This window comes from Emys orbicularis, chromosome 3, assembly GCF_028017835.1.
Source record: "Emys orbicularis isolate rEmyOrb1 chromosome 3, rEmyOrb1.hap1, whole genome shotgun sequence".
In the NCBI taxonomy this organism is placed as follows: domain Eukaryota; kingdom Metazoa; phylum Chordata; order Testudines; family Emydidae; genus Emys; species Emys orbicularis.
In genome coordinates this window covers 38,993,114-39,016,324 of record NC_088685.1, presented here as the reverse complement: position 1 = coordinate 39,016,324, position 23,211 = coordinate 38,993,114, and the positions used below count along the sequence as shown (strand labels likewise).

The 23,211-nt window shown below is 38.3% G+C and overlaps 1 protein-coding gene across 4 annotated transcripts in view; it reads right to left on the bottom strand.

Moving 5' to 3' along the window:
- The window catches only part of MYT1L (myelin transcription factor 1 like), a 150,810-nt gene that overhangs the window by 75,421 nt on the left and 52,178 nt on the right, over nt 1-23,211 (bottom strand). For all 4 annotated transcript variants that reach the window (XM_065400682.1, XM_065400683.1, XM_065400680.1 and 1 more), the window contains exons 8-14: nt 20,634-20,724; nt 18,135-18,242; nt 14,490-14,701; nt 7,402-7,649; nt 4,783-5,019; nt 2,720-2,841; nt 1,730-1,798 (exon numbers count right to left, since the gene is read on the bottom strand). In XM_065400682.1, the coding sequence (XP_065256754.1) occupies nt 1,730-1,798; nt 2,720-2,841; nt 4,783-5,019; nt 7,402-7,649; nt 14,490-14,701; nt 18,135-18,242; nt 20,634-20,724 (1,087 nt within the window). The remainder of the gene's footprint in view (nt 1-1,729; nt 1,799-2,719; nt 2,842-4,782; nt 5,020-7,401; nt 7,650-14,489; nt 14,702-18,134; nt 18,243-20,633; nt 20,725-23,211) is intronic.

Below are 23,211 nucleotides of genomic sequence, written 5' to 3'. Positions count from 1 at the left end.
CCACAGTCTTTAAGTGGAATGGGATCCCAAATGTTTGAGTTGAGCATTCAAACCTGTGAAATTGGAGTGGATTTGAAATTAGGCAAAGTGAGTTTCTTACCCCTTATGAGAACTCACTATGTTAGACAAATCTAGAGAGCAATCTGTCTTAGCAGCTGACTTTCTGAAACATTTCCTAGGCTTTAGGGTCTGTTCTCCCAACAATGCATGTATGAATCTCAAGAAAATGCTAGTCATGGCAGCAAAGGTAGCCCCCTGCCCAATCATGTTTGGAATACTCCTCAGCATGGTCAGGAATCATCACCAAGTATTTGTTCATGCTGTCCCTTCCCATCCTTGCCTCCTTACTTTTAAATATCTGTCCCTCTGTACTATGTATTTGGGGTATGTTGAGGAATGCCACATGATTATCCAATCCTGCAGCCTTTCCATGTGCATAGTTTTAGGCAAAGGTCTGGCTGCAGGAGAAGAGTAAGTTTTGACCTGTAGTATTGCTTGACCAAAACAGAACATGCACATTTTTGAAGGAGGTTACAGAATTCTTGGTAGGACTTCTCACTACAACCACAAAGAGCATTTGTATAACCTAGATTTTTCATTTAAAAAAAAATCAGAATAGAGTAACTAATCACATAAATATGTTTAATTGCTGCCAATATTAAAAGATCCTATTTCAGCATAGACAAAACTACAGGATTTTCTTCATATTTTAATTGAATAATTCAACATAATACTTTAATAAACTAATGTCTATTGCTTACAATTTTCACTCTGAAGTATTGAAAGGAAATCATTACTTTGTAGAAAGAAAAAATGCATAGGAATAGCAAAGAAAACTCTAGAAAAGGTAGTTAAATGAGGCAATGCATTAGGCTGATAATAGGGATACAAACCTGGGGAGAACAATACATGAATTAGGGATAGGCGAACTGGTTCAGATTCCATAAAAAATCGCCTACCTCCTCCTTACACCTAAGCATGGACCTTTAATTCTTTTTTTGGAAATAAACCTTCCTTGAAGTTCTGAAATAGTCAGATAATTGCTTTGCCAATTTTGGAATCAGACTAGTCTCATCAATCTATTCTCTTGATATTTCAAGCTCAGACTGATAACTTCAAGAGACTTAGGCTTGGTCTACACTAAACCCCCAAATCGAACTAAGGTACGCAACTTCAGCTACGTGAATAACGTAGCTGAAGTTCGAAGTACCTTAGTTCGAACTTACCTCGGTCCACACGTGGCAGGCAGGCTCCCCCGTCGACTCCGCGGTACTCCTCTCGTCTAGCTGGAGTACCGCAGTCGACGGCGATCACTTCCTGGTTCGACTTATCGCATCCAGACAAGACGCGATAAGTCGAACCCAGAACTTCGATTCCCAGCCGCTGAAAAAAGCGGCTGGGTGTAGACATACCCTTAGATAGCTTAGATAAACTCTGAGTAGGGATTCCAAAATTTGGATGCTTGTCCAGACTGGGACTGCAAAATTTCTGAAGTTGCCCATCCTTAACGTGTACTCTATGCACAAAGAAAATAACAAAGAAATAGACTTATTTATAGGCCCAATCACTGCATGATTCTCCTATTGATTTCAGTGGAAATTCCAAGCATGGGTCAGTTCCTATACATTAGCTAGTACTTTTCCAAATAGCATATCTAGAGTCTGTCATAATTATATGCGCTTGCTGAGCAAATAAATATGTAAACAGAATGATTTTGTTTATATCTTACTTGAGTTCTTGTGAGCTTGTGGCCAGCATACTTCGAATGCTTTTGTCAGCCAAGGGGCAGCCAGACAGACTGTAAGACATGGCAGGATATCCAAGTAAGTTAACCTCCTTAAAAGCTAAACTCTCCCAAACAATCACAACATAAAAAATAAAAATTAAAAATTGTAATGCAGAAAAGCGATGGGGGAAGTGCTGTAATATTGAATTTTGTAATATAGTTAACCCTCTGAATATATTTAGATATAAATTTTACTTCCAGTACTACATAATGTAAATGAACTTTTTTTGTTTTTACAAAGTAGTAAAATGTAAGAAAAATATTTGTGATCCCTGGGTTAACTACTCAAAAAGCTTAAGAAAACTTTGGAAATTTTAGTAATCTATTCAAAAATAAAAGACGTTTATACAACACACAAATTAGCATGCTTTTAATATCAACATATATTACTCAAAGGGTTAACACATAGTTCAACATTTTTACTTTGACAGCATTGTTGAGGTAAGCTGAAAACAATAAATTGAAAAGACAGAATCCACCATGAAAAAAATGAAGTCACACCTTCTATGTGAGGCGTAATTACCAGTCACATGACCACTCCCATCACACCCTGGTGTTGGACATCTGCCACCAAACAAAAACAAAAACAGCCAAAATAGTAAGTATGTTTAAAAAAATAAAAAAAAAAACTTTTAAAAGTTTCATTGTTTCCAGTTTAGCTGCAATGACTGCAAGGGGATTTAAGCATCCTATCAAAAAGCTGAAAAATGAACAGCATTAAATGAAAATGGCGTCTCAGTACAATATAGCATCATTAAGAACAAGCAAATACATGTTAGCTTATCACTTTACTTAACTGGCAGTTGGAAACATTTATATGCTGCAAATGTCGCATGCTCATACTGCAAGGCGTATATGTACTTGTTTGTTTAAAAAAGACAAAGAGAAAAGGTTAAAAGGAGAAAAAATAATTTCACCTCACATTATGCTTACGTTATTAAATCCTTTTTGCTCTCTTTGCATTGAGGGTATTTGGGTTTAGGGCTTGGGATTGTAACTTCACCAGGATACCTTCGTTCTTCAAGTGCCTCTTGGAAAGGATCCAAGTCTTCTGGCTGCAGGCAAACATATGGGTATTAGTCCCACTTAGGTGAGGCTGCAATATACACAAAAAATAATGCTATGTACATATCAGACATATCGCCTCCATTACTCCCACTCAATCAGAAAAATGTTGACATTATTTTACCTTTTTTCTCACCTGCTAGAACTTTATATAGTACCTTTACATTTCAATGCACACGTTAGAATCCGTGAAAAAGAATTAGATTATTTATTGAGGAGAAAGATGCAAAAGTCAGATATTCTCTCTTGTATAGTGTCTATTCCCAATGGTATCAGCAGCTGCCTCTGAAAGTCAACTACTATTCTTTTTCACAAGAATCAATACTTTTTCCAAAGTCACAAGTTTTTACAAACCACAGCCACAGAAAAACAAAGCCTAAATATAGTATCTTATCCATCAAAATGCCAACTTCAATAACATTTGTAAATAGTTAAGCATTCTCCCGAAAAATGAATCAGGAATGATGTTAGCAGCCAATTGCTAAACACACATGTAGTGTCACAATCTGGGGCAAACCTCAATGGATCTGCCTGGCAAAATATAATTTTGTAATTAAATTTACTGATGGATTTAGCCTTTTTATATTTGAAACTTAAGCATTAATTTCAGAAGTGAAAAAACCATGGCAGAAAGCACTGATGCAGAAACTCCTGCAGATGGTGCTGTGAGCAACAGAATTAAAGAACGATTCTGCTTGTTTCAGTCAATGTATTATACTGTATTTAATATCTCCCATTTCTTAGATAATGAGAGAAATCCTGGCCCCAACCAAGTCAATGGCAAAGCCCGCATTGATTTTAGCAGAGCTAGGATTGCACCCAATGTATATAAAGCAAATAGCACTTTATTGCATGTCTCTACATTCATTTTTTAAATCATGCCATCCTATATTTTAATTAAAATAAGTTGGAGAGAGATATTGCTACACACGGTTGATAAGAATTCTAATCTTATAATGTAGATATAGCAAAAGAAAAGATATTGCTATACAAAGTCTGGGATTGTAAAATCATGTCTAGATTACAATGGGATAAATATGGCAAACAGGCTAGTGAGCTAGAGTTGAAACCTGACAAATACAAACAGTAGCCTCCCAGCAACTCACCCCGCCCTCCAAAGCAGCTGTCTGACAACTGTCAGGACCACCCTTTCAGAGTGGTGACTGAAAACACTTGCTACATGTTACAAGCTTTGAAACTTAAAATAAATTCACTATGGAGCAAGTTTTCTTTATTTACCTCTTTCTGTTTACAGGTTTTTAGAGTGTATTACACCTCATATTTCTTCATAATACTCTTGAAATAAAATATTTCATTGCAATGGTATAAAGGCCCTATTGTGTATCCCTTGCACACCCAAAGCGTGGTGCTCCTACTTTCCTGAATGCACAAGGAATGTAGGAGCAGGCCTTTTGACAACAAAATCCTGGTTAGCTAAATTAATGGAAAACTTATACTGTACTCTGTTTGTGCTTCTTAAGTAGATCTGTGTGTATAAACACACTTTTAAATATTCAGTCCTTCACTTTTGAATCTTAATCTGAGAAGAGTATCTTGTTCGGAAAGCTGGTAAAAACTTGATACCAACATTGAAAAAAGTTATGTCAACTTGCTCAGATGGAATAAGGTAGATTTGGAAAATTAGAACATCTTCACAGAAGAAAATATTTGTTAACAAGACAGTGCTGTTAGAAAACATGATTCACATTCATGGTTCAAATGTTGTCGGATGGAAGTTAGTCACAGATCAGATGTGTGCCAACATGATATATTTTGAAAGATTAACCACCAGAGTGTCCTCTTGTTAGGAAACCATCCATTTTTTGTTTATTACCTACACATGGTGTTTCCTCTTCCCTTTCAGATTTTAGAAATCTAATGAATTAAAACAGTCAGATTGCAATCAGAACCCTTAGATGAAAAAGACATACATTAATTTCTTTGGAATCATCTTCATCTATCCTTCTGGGCTTCATTTTAGTGTAGTCCACTGGCAAGTCCCAGCAGTCACTCTCATTCAGCTGGTAACACCGGTTATTCATCACAGCTTGTCGTTGTGGTGACATTGGCTCCAGTGGTGTCAAAATGGTACAGCAACCATCTCGCTGTCTCTGTTTGTTCATGCTTAGATCCAAGGTTCCATTTTCATCTACTTCCATATCAGGATTCTGTCAAAATAAGAAAAATATTGTTAATTCAGCTTTTGACTATCAAAATGTCACCTCTCTGTGTTTTTTAATCTGATTGCTTAGTAGAATGATAAAAGGCTTTATCATGCCTATATAGATTGTAAGCATTAAGCCCCCTCCCACACGTAGTATGATTCTGTTACACAACATTAATGCTGTTAAAGTAGATTCACTCATATCTTCATAAAAGGCTAATCTGATATTTGGAAGAAAAGGGGAGACTTCCCACTAACCACAACCATCCTCCCAAAACACAGGTGTAAAATTTGACAGTGAAATGAGAAATCCCCAAAGGTATGTTGTTGCTGTGTTTATGTCCCTGATTTACTCTTTGGCAGGTTAGTCTAACAGAGTTAACATCTATATGATTCTGCCTACTTCCAGTCCTTCCAGCACCTGCTTATATGATTAGAGCAATAAAAAACAGATAGCAAGTTGCATCAAAAAAAGCAGAATACTTTGCTCTTCTAACAATAACAGGTAAAGAATTAGAAAAAAAGAGCTTTGGTTACTAAAGCAAGTCGGTTTACACTGTGTTTGCTACCTTCATATTATGAGAAAATGCATCCAAATCTCACAGTTCCTCCATCACGGATGTTAAGGTTTAATATATCTTAACTTTCCAAAGACTATCTATATAATCAGCTGGCTTGGGTAACACAGCTGGTACTGACATTCCCTGCAGCGACAGAGGAACTGTGAAGTATAGGGTGAGTAGGTTTGGGATTTTTGTTTTTGGCTTGAAAATAGATCAAGAATTATTCACTTCAAATCATCTTCCTCTTCTTCTTTCTTTTCCCCAGGGAGTGGGAGGGCATTTAGATGGGAGGGAGGGAAGCAAAATACCCAACCAATCCTTAATTTTTCAAGAGTAAAACACTTCACCAGAAATTAGATTTCAAAACTGCTGTGAATGCTACCGTCTACTCTGATGTCTAGCAGCTCTCTTTCCTCTTGAGGTAATAACAGAACAGCAGCAAGACACTTAATGAAAATCCCTTTCTTTGGTTATTGCCTTGATAGATTATACAGTATTATTCTACACAAACACTTTTTGCCATAGTTTATTCCTGATTATTGCCCTGATATTAATTTAGGCTTGATAATGTATTTATCTTCCCAGATTTGTTATTACATTTTTTTTTGCCATATAATATTTTTAAGGTTATTGCTCAAACTTTTTAAATTCCTGTTGGTACTGAGCACAATACATTTATTTGCATGCCACAAAGAGATTTCCCTCATCTATAGGATTAAATCAATTAATATAAAAGGAAGCATTTGAAAACAAAATTACTAACCTTACTGAATTCATATAAATTAAGATCATTACTAATAACTACGGGTAAGATTGTTAGCTCATTATGTATGATCAAGAAGCTTTACACAACAGGAAAAAAAAACCCTTTGTTTATCTGGAGAAGAGCAGAACATGTCTGCCAGCTCAAAAGCTCTTCTATAAGCACAATAAAACTGTTCCCCCTGCACTGCATCTGTCTATTTAGCCATCTAGTGGCCTCCTATAGGTAGCACTTTATTGGTTGCTGGTGTATTTTGAATACCGGTAGTCATTTCTCCTCAGATGTCAGAGTCAAGATTTAATCTGGTTATAACAAAAGCAAAAGGTTCTTATAAAAGTTTTACAATTTGGATGAATTTTAATAATGCTACTGTTTATAAAGGTTAACATCAAAATCTTTTTATTTTATTTGTTTTAGTGTTGCCATTTAACAATACATTGAGAATTTGCTAACACTTTATAGAGCATTGGTGATACTGCATTATTACTGTTATGCAACTTAAAAGTTATCTGCACTGGAGGATTTTTTGTTTGTTTCAAACATATTATGCATCTATTTGAGAACAATTATATTCTGGATAGGTAAGACAATATTGTGTACAATACTACAAATTTTCTTTGTACTAGATCATAAAACCTTAGGGCCCATGTGTGATTTATACATGAAGTTACAATATTAAACCATCCTCTTTCTTACAATTATAAATCAGATAGTGTTAGTAAAAATTCTATAGTGCAATTAATACCACTTAAGCAACCTAAATAGCGTCCATAGTTACTATAGACCCCATCAGTAAGAAAAGGATTAAAACAGAGAACAACACATTTTATCAGCACCATTTTAACTCTAAGCACTGATCTGGATTTCAAGAGTTACTGATGAGTAATTTGCATCTTTATCTTTTATTTTGCTGCCTTAGCAGAGCTGCCACATTTTTGTTCATTCTGAGAAAAAGATTAAGCAAGAGGCATTAAAGCTACTCTTGAACCTATCAGGGCACAAATCTAGTGCAGTAAAGAGGTTTGTATCATCATCAACAAACATAATTGCTAATTTTTACCCGGGCACAGAGATCCTGAGGTTTAGTGGAGAGGTTCTGAGGCATCTCCCTGCAGCGAGTGGAGAGATTCAGAATAGCAGTGGCAGCCATGTGTGCTGCCTCCATGTCATGAGTATAGTCAAAGCTGCTCTTGCTGCAGGTACTGCTGGCACTGCTGCCTCCACCACAACTCATATTGCTGCTGCTGCTAGGGGCATAACTGCTTGTTGTGCTGCTGGTTGGGCTTGAATTCTTACAATAACGTTTAGCTGTGGGAAGAAATATGACAAGGATGACTCAAAAGTACTAGCACATTACATAAATGACAAGAAGAACAATCTACTGTGGGTGAATTTTATAATGAGCAACAGTGACTGATTAAAAAAAGGCAACAGAAATGATGCAGGTATTCTATGATTTTGTGTGTGAGTCCTTTACACAAGTAATTGGGTGAGTATTAAACATACCATTAAAAATAAATCCGGAGGATGTGACTATATACCGTAGTGACAAACAGGCGAGATTTAGCAAACAAACACTGTGCATGAAATTCCAACAAAGGCACAGGGAAACATTGCTTTCATTCCATAGTAAGAGCTGATTACCTATTTGTAAGGGGACTGAGAACTGTTTGGGTCATTCACTTTTGTTAAGGACACTTTAGTGGTATTGCACCAGCAAATTGGGCTAACTCCAGATTCACAACAGATCTTAGGAATCCCACTTCCTGGAGCTAGTGGGGATCAAGCTCATTGGGAAGATAATGTGCTTGATCTCTGGGACAGAGTGCTAACCATATGTCCTTGGTAATCTCAGATTGACCAAAGTGTTCTTCCATTCTGCAATAAGGGCAAGTACTGTGCTGGTCATTAGCAGGGAAAGGAGGAGGAGTAAATGGAAAAAAGAAGGTGGCCATAGAATGAAGGGGCAGGCATTGTCCAAATCTGGATGAGGGGCCCTCACAGGCTAAAGCAAATGTAATATAAACAGAAAAAAAATGAGTTCAACGGTGTGATTTTTAGAGGTGCTGAGCACCAAAAGCTTCCTGTTGAAAACAACAGGAGTTGTGTACACTCAGCACCTCTGATAATTAGGCTACAAGGCTGTATTTAACTATATAATGACTGACACACACTGTAAGGCTCAATGGATGCTCAAGAAAGAACTACAGCACTACATCAGGCTTAAGCCTGCACAATTCAGTCCTCTCTTCTTTAAACAGAACATGACAATATTGTTGTCAAAAATATATAATATTTTTTTTTTAAAAAAATGAATATTAACAGTTTATAGCCAAAGGAATTAAAAAAACCCAAACCCACTCCTGGCCCAAAATAAACGGCTCAATTTTTTTTTTTTAATAAATGACTGAGAAAAAAATGTCAGTTGGTCTATTGCAGTGGGTCTCAAACTTTTGTACTGGTGCACCCTTTCACATAGCAAGCCTCTGAGTGCGACCCCCCCTTATACATTAAAAACACTTTTTAATATATTTAACACCATTATAAATGCTAGAGGCAAAGTGGGCTTTGGGGTGAAGGCTGACAGCTCGCGATCCCCCATGGAATAACCTGCGAGCCCCTGAGGGGTCCCGACCCCCAGTTTGAGAATCCCTGGTCTATTGAACCCAGAGTGCTGCTACGTTTTCATATAGCCCAAACACTAGAAGTCAATGTCAGCAGTTACACGTACATGCATTCATGGTATAGTGATTTCTCCCCTTTCAGATCGAGTTCTATATTCTGCAAAGATCATACTGAACAATATAATAAAAGTGTTGCAATGCCATGTCATTGTGCTATAGAATATATGCGTAATTGCTGGACAGAGGGTCCTATATAAAGGCCCTAGATAAAGGGTCAACACACTAGTTAGAGCTCTTTCTCCACAGTTTCAATTTTTGCCAACCTCTTCAGGTGTGTTGCGGCAGACATACATGCAGTAATCTGCTCCCTTGAGCACAGTCTCTTTATGGACTACATTCTGCCTGGAAAAGCAGAACAGGAGAGTCTGATGCAGAATTTATCTTATACTCCTTACGTCATCCCTTTCATTTGTACATTTTTGGAAAAGTTAATGAAGTCATTGTTTACTGTAAGTGAAATAAAATGCTTAATTCTTAGCAGATGCAGGAGTTTTCTCAGGAAACCCATATAATACACAGGTGTGGATCACTGTTGTTTTCTGCACATTCACAGATAATAATCCTGTGAGTTATTTCCCATGACATATTTTACACCAAATTTCATTCTTAAAAAATAGTAATCAATATTGGTCACTAAAAACTGAGCATTTATCCATGGTTGCTACATTCTGGTAGCCAAGATACTCAACTAATTCTCTAAACTTACAATAGGAAATAAGTACAGTATCTCAGTTACCACGGTGTTGACATAGTAAGTGTTGACTTTTTAACAGCAACCACTTTGCACACGTAATTTGCAAAATTAGGACTATATTTCAAATAAATGAATAACATGCCTTTTTTATCACTTGCAAAACAAAAATGCAGCCATATTAGACATTTGAGAGTTGATTAAAATTAAATTAAATATGAGATAATATAAGACATTTTATATATCTATATCAATACAGAGAATGAGAGAGAGATGGGGGAGGAAAGCAGGGAGGAATAATAAAGAGCTTTCAACATAGGATCAGCCACAAGAAACTCTTCCAGGATCTGACACAGACTCCCTCTGTGGCCTTGATCAAATCACATCATCTTTCTGCTTCATTTCCCCCATTAATAGAAAGGCAATCACAATATTTAATCTTAGGCGTGTTGTGAAGATTAATAAATGATTGTTTGTGGAACACTTTGAAGGTGAAAAGCATTATATATGTATTAAGTATATGTGAATGGCTGTGGTCATTTTAGCTTGACCTTCACTGTACAGTTTTTAAACATTTCATGCAGCCTGGATTATCTACCTCACATTAGTTTTGAAAAAGAAATTCAGGACTCTTGTTTATAGTGAATTAAGATAGAGTGAAATCCATCTGCAGAGAAGGGGAACGGTAGTGACATTGTCTGAATACAAAATAAAACACATGTTGCAGTTCTGCTTTTGGGCCAAACTGTGATTTAGTGCATTGCTGTGGTGCAGGGTCGCTGGGACCTCTGTAATACAACTATGCTTTGTGGCCGAGTGGCAAACCAGAAAGCAGAAAGCAATCTCTTCCATCAATGACAGCCACATAGCTCTCAGGCAGCCGCTTCAACCAGCTCCATTTCCAAGAGAGGCATTTCCAAGATTCTGACTTTCCCCTGATGAACGACATAAGGGATGAAGACAGTGGGGTCAGTGCTTCTCTAATATCCTAAAGGCTCCTCCATAGCTAAATAAGCTAGGGAGTGGCAGCTGCCCCATCAAAATTAAGGTATGCAGTCCTTTCCAAACAAACAGGGTTGATGAGAGAATGAGGCCCAGTTCCAGCATCCTCTATCCCCAGCACCAGCAGCCTTGGTACCAGTTTTATTGTTTAAGTTAATCACAGCTCCAACACTTTTTCTGAACCCCATAGGAGCTCTTCAGGGACTGTGCAGCCCCAGTGCAAGGGAGTGAGATGGTGAGAATTCAGGGAGGACTGCTAGACAACTTGTGGGGAGAGGAACAAATTTGCACAAGCTTTCCACTATCCCTGAGTACGAGCAACTCCCAACTGCAGAACCCTGTGAACTCCTCTGGACACTGGGTCCAGCTATTCTCATCATTACTGCCATATAAAATAAGCCCATATTGTAGCCCATTATGACGTTGTCCCTAAAGGGAAAATAAAGCCAAACAAACAAACCCTCTTCCTTATAAGATGACCCCCCTGTAGCATCATCAGGGCATCATAGCCTACAACATACAGAGTCCTCTCCCTGTGTAATTATTATTAAAGCTTACACACACAAAAAAGAACACAGTCCATACAACTCACAACCATTTATTTGCTGAATATATCAGCCCTGTGACATTTTCCTGATGGTCTGTGACACAATGCATGGTGCTGCCTCAAAATTAAAAGATTCAAACATCAAGTGATTCATTTTTCAGACCCTTAATACTATATGTATTTCTGTTTTCCTCTTAGAGTGTTTGACAGAATGAACCTTTGATTAATTACCAGTCTCCACTAAGTTTACATATAACACCTCTTTAAAACAAAAATGTCTTCCCTAATATACACGGTGGGTTCATACCATAGACCTCCCAAGCTAGCCTCAATGCTATTTGAATGGGGGGGAAAGGGCGTATTCCCCCTTCAAACATACAGGTAACTTCTATTTAGATTAATGGGAGATTAGTGTGTATATAGACAGCAGAATAGTTCGCCATCATCTTTCATTTTAATGTTTCATTTTCGGTTTGGGGGGTTTTCACCTTTTTTATTTTTAAAGCTAAATTTCTAACATTTATAGATTCAAAGGCCAGAAGGAACCATTGTGATAATCTAATCTGACCTCTGGTATAACACAGGCCATAGGACTTTTCCAAAACAATTCCTCGAGCAGATCTTTTAGAAAAACATCCACTCTTGATTTAAAAATTGCCAATTGGAGAAACTACAACAATTCTTGGCAAATTGTTCCAATTGTTAATTACCCTCACTGTTGAAAACGTATGCCTTATTTCCTGTCTGAATTTGTCATGCTTCAACTTCCAGCCATTGGATCGTGTCATACCTTGCTCTGCTAGACTGAAAAGCCCATTGCTGAATATTTATTCCAAAATGCCATTTTGAAATGAAAAGTCAAAACACAATGTTTGAAAATGGTCAAAACAAAATGTTTTCAAAACAAAGACAAAACATTTCACTTCAAAATGGCCAAAATGAACTGCTTTGACATTTTTGATGTTCTTTTTTCCTATTTTTTTTCAGTAGAAACTATTTACCATTTTCAGCCTAAATTTGTGCATAGTTGTTGTGACCTGAAAAATGCATTTTTAGGTGAATTTACTACTCACTGAAAAATAAATTGCCCAGCTCTGCTCTAGAGACTGCAAAGTTCCTTAAGGAAAAACATTTCTTAAGGAAGAGATCTTTTCCTGAGACTGGCAAGTTATCGCTGCTTCCCTTTCATGCCCGTAATAACTAAGGCCATAGAACTTTAGTTTTAACCGTGGGGGAAATTCTGACCCCATTGAAGTCAATGACAAACCACCCACTGATTTCAGTGGGGGCAAAAATTCACCCCATATTTCAACCCATGTTTTTATACTTACAGCCACATGCACACACAATACCAGCTTTTCACCCAGCAAGTATGTAAGCCCATTAGGAATGACAACATCCTATTCCACTTTGGGGTGGGGGAGAAGAAATTTACCGAGCCACACGTTCCTAAAAGTGTTACCATCACTCCTTACTCATTCTTTGGTGGAGATGTTGACATCCAAAGCAAGCTCACCTCAATACTATTTCAAGGACAAAGGGGTTTTATTCCCAGGTATAGGTATCTCTCATTTACATCAATGGGAGATAAGTGTATATGCCAATGGTTCTCAACCTGCGGCCCATGGGCCGCTTGAGGCCCAATCAGCACACAGCTGCGGCCCATGTGACATCCTCAGGGCCATATAAGTAATATATATAGTGTGGATGCCGCCCACATAACACACAGAGAGCTGCATATGTGGCCCACAATGGTCAATAGGTTGAGAACCACTGGTATATGTAGATAGTAGAGTAATTCCCTATCATCCTTCATCATTTAGGGCCTAATTCAGCAAAAGCATTAAGTATGTGCTTAGCTTTAACCATGTTCTTAGGTCCTATTCACTTCAATAAGAGTTAGGCACGTGCTTGAATGCTTTGTTAAATGGGGCCTCAAACAGGATGAATTCTTGCTGTTTACTCCAACATCCGAGAACATGATCACTAAACTTACACATATTCATAGACTTTCTAGCGAGTAAACAGAGCATGTACATAATAGGTAAAATTATTGGTGCAAACCTGTTGACTTATCAGAATTTAGCTATCTATCTACTAAGTTGTTACTTTGAGGGTGGGTACTGGAGAGTTTAAGGCACATTTACTCAGAAAGGTCTGCCTTTTTCCACCCTCTCTTCTCGTGTGAGACAACCTGCTTACTTATCTCATAAGAAAACTTACCTATCAAAAAACATAGGAAAGATGGGGATAGCAGCTGTTACAATTTCCTCCTTTTCCACTCATCTACTTTTCTAAGTCAGAGTTTGTTTTGAGGCAAGAGCAGAGACTGTTCCACTAACTTATTCCTAATTTATTAAACAAAATCTGGGATTTCATAGGCTAGTCAGTGAGGAATCCCAAGCACTTTAACTTGTAAGATGAATTTATGTAGAAAATAAATTGTTCCATGTTGCATAAGAAAAAGAGGAAGGGAATGTTGTGATGTTATTCTGTTAGGTCTGGAATATCCCCAAATGTGACAACTCCAGCCCTTCATTCTTTGGTCCTAGCGGGTTTTGTTCCTTGGTCCAACTCCTCTCCTCTGCCAGCCAGCCACCACCATCACAGTTTCTCCTGCCCAGGAGAAATAGCCTCAGAGACAGGTGTTAATGCCACTTTCAGCCAAATCCCAATCATCTTACTCACACGAGTTCTCACACTGAATTCAACAGGAATCATCATGTGGATAAGGCGAGCAGGGGCCCTTAATTGATTGACGATCAGTGGGGGCTGAACTGCAACGAGGTCCAGGTTTTCTCCCTTCTCATCCCCAGAGAGCAAGCACATTACATTTATGAGTTTCCTAAACTACTGTACAAGAGCAAGATTCCTAATGCAACCCATGCGGCCAAGTCTCCCAGATGGCAGCATAATACACTGCTACTGTGCCACAAGGACTGACTCTTTAGGTTTTTTTGCAGGCTCAGTACATCCCAAGAACTGAATAGCTAAGGGTGTTCTCTTATCCGTGCAACAATCCTGCAGCAAGCACCATATAAAATAATGCTTTTTAGAAAAAGTCTTTAAAAATAACTTAAACATAACAATGTCATGCTGTGAATAGCATTCCTCTTAATACTGTATGAACATGAAGGTATGTCTTATTTTTATGAAGTTTACATATACAACAACATTATTAACTGTAAACTTGTCTCTCATGTATAAGAGTGTGCACCTCCTACCATCATATCCTTTGGGGGATATATCCCTGGATTGCACCTTGGGAGCTATGGCTCTCTTGCCATAGGCATGGTTGTCATAACTGTTATATTCAAACGAAGTCTTAGAGTATTTCTCTAGTTCCTTGGCCAAGTTGGAGCGGGGTGTGGTGGTGGGGACATTGTTTCTGTAGCCATACTGAGGGATCTCCAATTGCTTAACAAAGCACATGGGCCTAGAAATTAAAGATATGTACAGTTTGTTAGATGCAGTTCAGTTTATTGTGTCTGTGCATAATTTATAGTTCAGATTAGAAAATCTGAGTTATTTATTGCACTCAAGAGACAGCAATATAGTATTGTATTTGTTTGGTTTGGTTGTTTCCAGCAGACAAACAATATATATTTTCTTGAGCAAAGCCTAGGATAAATTAATTATAATAGTGCTAAATGTATTCTGTGACTAAAAACAATATAATTGGTGAAAAGTTCTATTTTTAAAAATACTTAAGGGTTTCTCCTTCCCTGTGTAATTACATTATATAATAATGTACTCTCTTTGGGAAGGTGGAGTAGAGAGGGACAAAAAGACGGGTAGAAATTTTAGACAAATTCCTCTAGTTACTGGAAGTAAAAAACAGCACTAGGATCTCCACTCAACTCATGGAGCTTCCTTTGAATTCTGTCGACAGTATTTAGTCTGCAGAAGAGAAGAGTGAGGGGGGATTTGATAGCAGCCTTCAACTACCTGAAGGGGGGTTCCGAAGAGGATGGATCTAGATTGTTCTCAGTGGTGGCAGATGACAGAACAAGCAGCAATGGTCTCAAGTTGCAGTGGGGGAGGTCTAGGTTGGATATTAGGAAACACTATTTCACTAGGAGGATGGTGAAGCACTGGAATGGGTTACTTAGGGAGGTGGTGGAATCTCCATCCTTAGAGGTTTTTAAGGCCCAGCTTGACAAAGCCCTGGCTGGGATGATTTAGTTGGGGGTGGTCTTGCTTTGAGCAGGGGGTTGGACTAGATGACCTCCTGAGGTCTCTTCCAACCCTAATCTTCTGTGATTCTATTATTCTATTTGCATGTGGTTTGCCCTGTCACAAAAGAAGCTGGGGGTCCGCCTCTTCAATATACAGTTCAGTGGGAGATCCGCAAGAGGCACTCACACAATCCCTCTTGCCTCTGAACTGTCATCCAGTCTCTCTGACTCCTTCTGCCTCCTGCATGCAAGGCTTTGGCAGGAACTGTGACTCCTGGGGCTGCTCCACACACCACACTCAATAGGCGGATCCCACAGCACCATAAGGGATGGAGTGCAAGCTAATACAGACTTAGGCTGTACCATCTAAAATTCTCATGTGAGAAAGTGTTGAATGATTGGGCCCTAGAGAGCAAATCCTATGAGGTGCTCAGTGTCCTAAAAGCCCACTGATTTTAACAGAGGTTTAGGGTGATTAACTGCAGACTTTTTTGTGCTTGGTACCTGAGAGGATCAAGCCCTTTTTCTTTCCCCCACAATTATAACATGAGGAAATGGAAGGGGCATTCAGGGGAACACTGATTTAGTCACAAGCAGAAGAGCCATCATGCCTAGCTGGCTGATGAAGCGGAATACAATAACCAGCCAGAAATACTAATATATTTTTAGTAGTTTGCGTTTCTGGATGAATTCATTTTCATAGAATTTAGACAAGAGATTGAGGTGTAAATTACCCAAGAAATTATATAATTCATACCATACCCTTTGATTTTCTTTTGTATGTTGGGTTCCGTTGGAAAATTTCTCTTCACTTTTCACAAAATACAATGGGCCAGATCCTCAGTCGGTGTAGCCCAATATAGTTTAGGCTCATTTAAGAAAATAATACAATTCACATAGTGCACATTCAAAACAAAACCCAAATTTTTGGCAGAGCAAAAATCCTACGAATTTGACTTTTTTTATTAGTGAAGACATTTTGAATGCAGGTGGGATGGAGACAAGTGTAAGATCAGTTCACAGGATTTGTACTTGGAACACATAAAGTTCCCAATCAATCATTGTGCATGGAATTTATAAGACAACCCTTAGGATGTTCATCTTAAATAGATCCAAGAGTTAAAGGTAAAAGGGACGTAGTGTCTGAGATGACAGTCTTACTCAGACTGCCTAACAAGATCTGAAACACATGACAGACCCAGAGGCAAAAGCAAAACTGCCAAAACAACTATCCAAGGAGCCTGACAGAGAACCAGATGCTGCTTTTGAAAAGTAGCTTCCTCTACATGGCATCTGACTCCTGTGACTTCTCTCTAAAGAACAGTGAAAGCCACTGCATTTTTGGCCTGTGTAATCGTGCTAATGAAGATTTGATGATTTAGTTGAATGGATATTTATTATTATTATTATTATTATTATTATTATTATTATTATTAAAAGCACCATCTTTGAGTAAAGTATCAGGGACAGTGTCTGAAAAAAGTGAAACCAGAACTGGGTCCGGTCCAGATAAAGCCACTGAAAACACTTGGGAAAAGGAAAACAAAAATCCAAATTCACTACATAACAGTTAGCTTTCCTGATGTAGGACATCGTTCTGTTTTCTCAACCACAAGAACACAAGGGTTTGGAAAATGCCATCAAGATTTGATGAAGTACTGAGAGAATATTAAAAGAAAGATGTTGATAACAGTAAGAAACATTCATTATAAGTTACCCTATCAAAATTTAGGTCAAAATGATAACCTGACAGAGAGAAAACTTATGGGAGGCCTAGGAAATTCTGTGTGCTGGAAGTTGTGGAAAGTCCTTCAAATTCTCCCACGGGGAGAAGGGAAGGATGTGGCCGTCCTAATCCACAGATATCATAATATCCATGGTGAAATTCTGCAGCTCTTGGGGCATCAATATAGGGCTGGTATATTCATGCTGAAGTCCAATGCCTTTGCACTGCTCCCTAAACTCTCAGCTCCCCCAGAAGCCACAGTTTTCTCTGCCCACATCTGGCCCAGCACTAGGTGCATTTAATAGTGCAGAGCTGGATTCTGCATAGGATAAATGCTGAGTCCCAAATGCATGGAGAGAGGGGGTGATGATGCCAGATTAGTTCAATCTCCTCCCTCCATCAAATTTTAAATAAATGGAATGGTATTTCCATTCCTTTAATCCCTTCTGTGGGGGAGGGAGCAAAACAGAGACAATGAACTAACCCTTAAGTGTTTTTGGAACCTAAACTAGATCAGGTATTTTTTCCATAAAAAGGTATGCTGCCAATTTAGTACTGCAAGTAGGGCTTCTGGTTTTCATTTAAACTGATATTTACTAGTAAAAGCCTGCTGAAGAAAACAAGACTTACCGGTAAATATTAGTTTATTCCCAAAAGATACCAACTTTTTTTCACACTGTTCTTAGACTTTGCACTCCAGCAGTCAGCTTTACACCAAACAATGCCTAAGACAAAAATGAGCTTTTCAGGCTTTACATGTATTTGCCAAAATAATTACCAGCCCACCCCCATGCAAATTTGTTGGGAAATAATGCTGAGAAAATTGGATCCAGAAGCCCTAATTCTAAACTCTTCTTTAAGGGAGATATATATGTATATACAACGTATATAAATATAAATGCTCAGATTAACTTAATGTGTGATGAATTTTGCATAGTATTAAGTATTATAGTGATTTCTAATACCTTAAAACCCGATCTGATGCCTGGTTTGATTTTGACACATCACAGCTCTGATGCTTCTCTTGAGCTTTAGCCAGTTTCTCTGCTGCAGCAATAGGACATCCAGAGAGGCTGCAATTACAGAAAGGAAATTTAATTGTCTTTTCCTGAGCAATTTCACATTATAGCACTGATCCAATTACTCCTTCTCCTCCTTAGTCAGCACGAGGAAGAATCTGGAGGAAAAAAGTTTCCAGAACCTTTTCTGTCATACATTTCCTCTAGAATAGACTTCCTGTCCTTGAGCAACATTCTGCTTTCAAAGTTGCATGGATGATCTCATATCCAATATTCTTCTCCTCCTACTGTACATAGGCAGAACTCTCAAGGATGTCAGTTAATAGGCATTCAGGTAGGAAGAGGAGAATATAAGCCAAAATTTACTGTGCGGCTTTGTTAGCAGAACTTGGCCCTTTTGTTCATACACATTTTGTCACTGAAATGGTTGATGAAGATTATTCAATGTCAACACAATACAGATGAAATTTTGTGCTGCTTCACACCTCATTCAGCCTCATTAACTTCAATTAGGTTGTGAGGGGTATAAATCAGTGGAGAATTTGACAGAGTGTCTCTAAAACCTATATCAAAAATATATTTTCTTGCTGTTTATTCATGAAGTTAAACCACTAAAGGTCGTTCTAGTCTCAGATAATATAACATGAAAAGAACCAAGACGTCTGGACTTGAACTCTAATTTACAAATGCTGAACTATTTTTGAAGTGATAGTAATAAGTCTGCTTCTGCTGGAAAAGATTTAGAACAGAGGAAAATAAATATCCTGGTACCAGCAGATGGTGCTCTTAGTGAATCTGTAAAATCCTGTGACCTGACAATGGAGGGGTCTTTTTCTCGTTATTGTCTGTTGCATGCTTATGTGACCGCAGCTCCTTGTGTTCTCCACAGGAAAAGAAATTAAAGTGAAAGGCAAATCAGTGCACTCTGTGGCACAGGGTTTTAAACTAGAGACAGAGGTGCCTCTCAAAAGCGCTCAGCTTGAAATCTTATTCAGGCCCAGATGCTTCCCTCTCAACAGAAGAAAAAAAGAAGGAAGGGAAAAAAAAAAAAAAGAAAGCAGAGCAAAATGCCCCAAAAGCTGCAGAAAGAGGTGAGCAGAATGCTCCCTCCACTCCTCCCTGGGTGCCAATGGAAACCCCTCCGTCTCAGTTTCACAGGGGGAAAGGTTGGGGGGCTCTGCACAGTTTCAGATTAGTGCCCGCGGCAGCTGCTCTCCAATGACATGCTCCTCTTCAGACACCGGGGATATCCTAGCAGATATCCAAACAGAAGTTAGTGCTGTTGCAGCATTAGCTGCCATGGAGTCCCTTTCGAAGCTTTTGCTGCTTGACATTAGTGGGAGGCATCCAATAGCTGCATAATTCCAGAGAAGAAGGAGGTGCCACAGAGCATTCCAAAGAGATTGGTCCTCTGCAAGGGAATCCATGGAGCTGAGATAAGAACTCTCGGTGAAGCCAGAGCTCTGTAAGTGTGGAGGACTATACCACCAGTACCCTCTGTGGTCTCCTAAGCCATCTTGCTACAGTGAATGTTAAAAGGAGCTCAGTAATGGGATCCTTGGGTAGTTTTCTGTGATCTCTGCCTACCTTCCCTGGGTTTTGCCATTGGAAGCTACAACGTAGACCTCAATTTCGTTATGGAAAAGTCATAAAATATAATAGAAATGATAACTTTTCTATAGGTTTTTAAAAATAATCCCTAGGATGTAACAGAAAATAAGGTCCATTCTATAGGATGATTAAAACACTCTATAGAAAAGTATCATTTTCTATGGAATTCTATAGGTTTCTAGAATAATTTCTATTAATTCTATTGCTTTCCTCATCTTGAAAATCAAAAGTACTTTTCCATATTGTTTCTTATTCAGGCAAAATTCTAATTAATTTTTGCCTAAATATGGTCTTCAGGTTGAGCCCATGGATGACAGAAAACTTTAAATTGTGTAATATATATGTACTTGAAATGCTCTTTCTTATTTATTCATACAAAATTGTTCTTATGATTAGAGTGGAATTTTTCACGCAGTATGGAGTCATCACTCATAAAGATGAACATTATATGAACCATTACTCTGTCCTGGTCTTGATCGTGTTTACAGTCTTTTTCCTTCTTCTGTTACTTTCAATGTAAGGGTCATATGCTTCTTTTAATACAACTCTAGTGAAGTTAAAAAAATAAATAAAAACAAGCAAGCAATGCTTAAAAAGTATCTTACATGAATCAAATTAATTCTGTACAGAATATCTTCACATTGTAAAATAAGTTTAAGGATTTTATGATGCAAAATGAATAAATAAAGCACAGTAAGCACCATCTGCCATCTTTAAAACAAAAGAACAAAATCACATACACATATACACACACTCTCAGAACAGACTGCCAGAAGTGCTGCAGCTCTGAAGCAGTGTTCTCTCTAGACTATAGTCCAGTGATGGCTTCCTTACCTTCTGTGAGAATTCCTGTTGCTATTTACGTGGCCCCGACCTGTGCAGCCTGGTGTAGGACACTTAAGAACATTTTCATGCATGGCAAGAACTTGACAAGGAGAGTAAGAGAAAACAGCAGCGTATGAAAGCAAGAAAAAAAAATCAAGTCCCAGTATATATGAAACCATTTAAAAACCAACCAGGATTCATTAACGACCAGCATTCCTCAAAATACACGTAACCAATAAAGTCTGATGAGGGAAGGAGGTGTCGTGACCTTATGCTCATTAACACAGGTAACACTGTACGGTGAGAGTTATGGAAATTACAGAATCTAATAATGAATGTGTCTCTGGTGTGATGGTGAAGCAGGAAACTCCCAACACCCTCTCCATACATAAATGCTGAACACTGATCAGCTCAATAGTAACAGGTGGATTGGGAACAGCCCAGTAATAAAGTGTGGATTGTGATTGTGTAATACAGTTTTATGCAGATATAATAAAGTATGAGAGGCAAAATCTGCTCTCAGTGATACCAATAAAAATTGAGGTACTCCAGATTTACATCAGTAAAACTGAGAGCAGAATTTGACCCTAATTATGCAAGTCAATTCAATTTTACTAGGGCCCAGTTCTGCCCACAGTCAAATGGCTGTAGTCAATGGAAGTTACTACACTTGTAAGCATGAGGGCAGAATTGGTCCCTTTCTCTTTATTTTAATTCTCGATAGATCTTAAATTATAAGGATGCAAATTGGAAAAAAAAATGGAAAAGAAACTCCTAAGCAGTAAGCACTTTGTAAAGTTGAGGGCTGGTGGAGTGATTAACCATGAGAGTAAGGAATAGGTAGGATTGGCTTAAGCAAGTTGGGTGCAAAATTTACCCACAAATTCTTTCAAGGCAATTCTCTTCTGAATTTCAACACTCTTGCTATAATGGGCCAAATTATCAAGAGGTTTTGTAAAATGGAAGTACATTAAACAGGAACTAGACTGGGACCTTTCCTTTTGTATGACAAGAGACATATCTGAATCCATGTCTCTAAAGCTGGATGGCTAGTGCATTAATGCACAGAACTAGGTCATTCAGCCCCTCCAAATAGCTCCCATTTTATTCACTTGGGATGTAGTCATTGTTTAGTTCTCACTCAGACAAACTCTGCTGAAATCAGCGAGTGCTTTGGCTGAGTAAGAATTGAATAAAAACCAAGCAGACACTTGAGGATTTAACCCATAGAGACTGATTCAAAGATCATCATCACCAGCATTACCACCACCACTGGCAGTGTATTAAAATGTGTGCAGATGCAAAAGCTTTACTCTGAAATTCCTGCTATTCAAAGCTGTTCTTGAAACATGCTTCACAAGGCCAGCATAACAGGAAAATTAGTTCAATAAATAAATAAAAAGATGAGCTCACCTTTTTCATTTTAGTAACTACAGAACATGCAAACAGTTTAAAGCTATATTCTTCTTTGATTTACAACATCTTCTAAAGAGCTTTATTTTCACCATTAACAAAAAACGAGAGAGAACTTTGAGCACCTGAGAAAATATTTGTGCTTCAGAAAATTACAGGTCAAATTACAAAAATGGAAAAATTAATTTGTTTAATCTGCTGTATTCACAGACCAACCAAGATGCCGTGAGCTTCCCTAAAGTACATCCTCATTATCTTAATTCTAGAAAGAACAACCCTGCTATGGAAGAGAAGACTTTGTGTTAGACTCTCTCTCTCTCTCTCTCTCTCTCTCTGCGCTACTACACTTCTGGCTTCCCTTTCTCAGACTACATCTTTCTTGGAGATTTGGGGCCTAATTCAGACCTGCCTTATTCCAGTTTTATGTCAGTAAATGCACTGTCATCAACACGCTTATGCCATTGCAAAACTGGAGTTTTGCAGTGGTGAATCAGGCTCATAGTCTGCTAAGGGGTAAGTCTTAGAGGCCTGATTCTCTTTTCACTTGCACTGGTTTTATACCAGTGAAATTCCATTCGGTCTGATTCTTTTCTGCATGGACGCTTCTGGACACCTGTGCAAAATGGGTGTAGGGTGACCAGATGTCCCCATTTATAGGGACAATCCAGATTGTTGGGTCTTTTTCTTATATAGGCTCCTATTACCCCCCACCCACTGTCCTGATTTTTCACACTTGCTGTCTGGTCACCCTAAATGGGTGTCAAATGTTGCCCTTCTGATTTGGATGGGTTTTGCACCCATTTTAATTTACACAGGTATAAATTACTAATTTGCAAGACAATGGAGAGACAGGCCCACAGAATTCAATGATGTAACTCCCGTTTTACACCAGTGAAAGTAAGAAAGAGAATCAGACCCTAGCCAGATCCTCAGCTGGTATAAATCAGCACAGCTCAGTTAGCTTGAGTGGAACTATACCAATTTATACCATCTGAAGATCTATCTTAAACTTTCAAGACCAAATCCTCCTTTCTTCTACACAAGTGCAACTTCCTTTGACTTCAGTCCTCACAGAATTCATTTACTTTAAGGAAGATGCACCCATGTAAACGACAAGAGAATATGGCTCAAAATCCTGGATACTACTACTAAAGGGCCAAATTCTCTCTCTCTC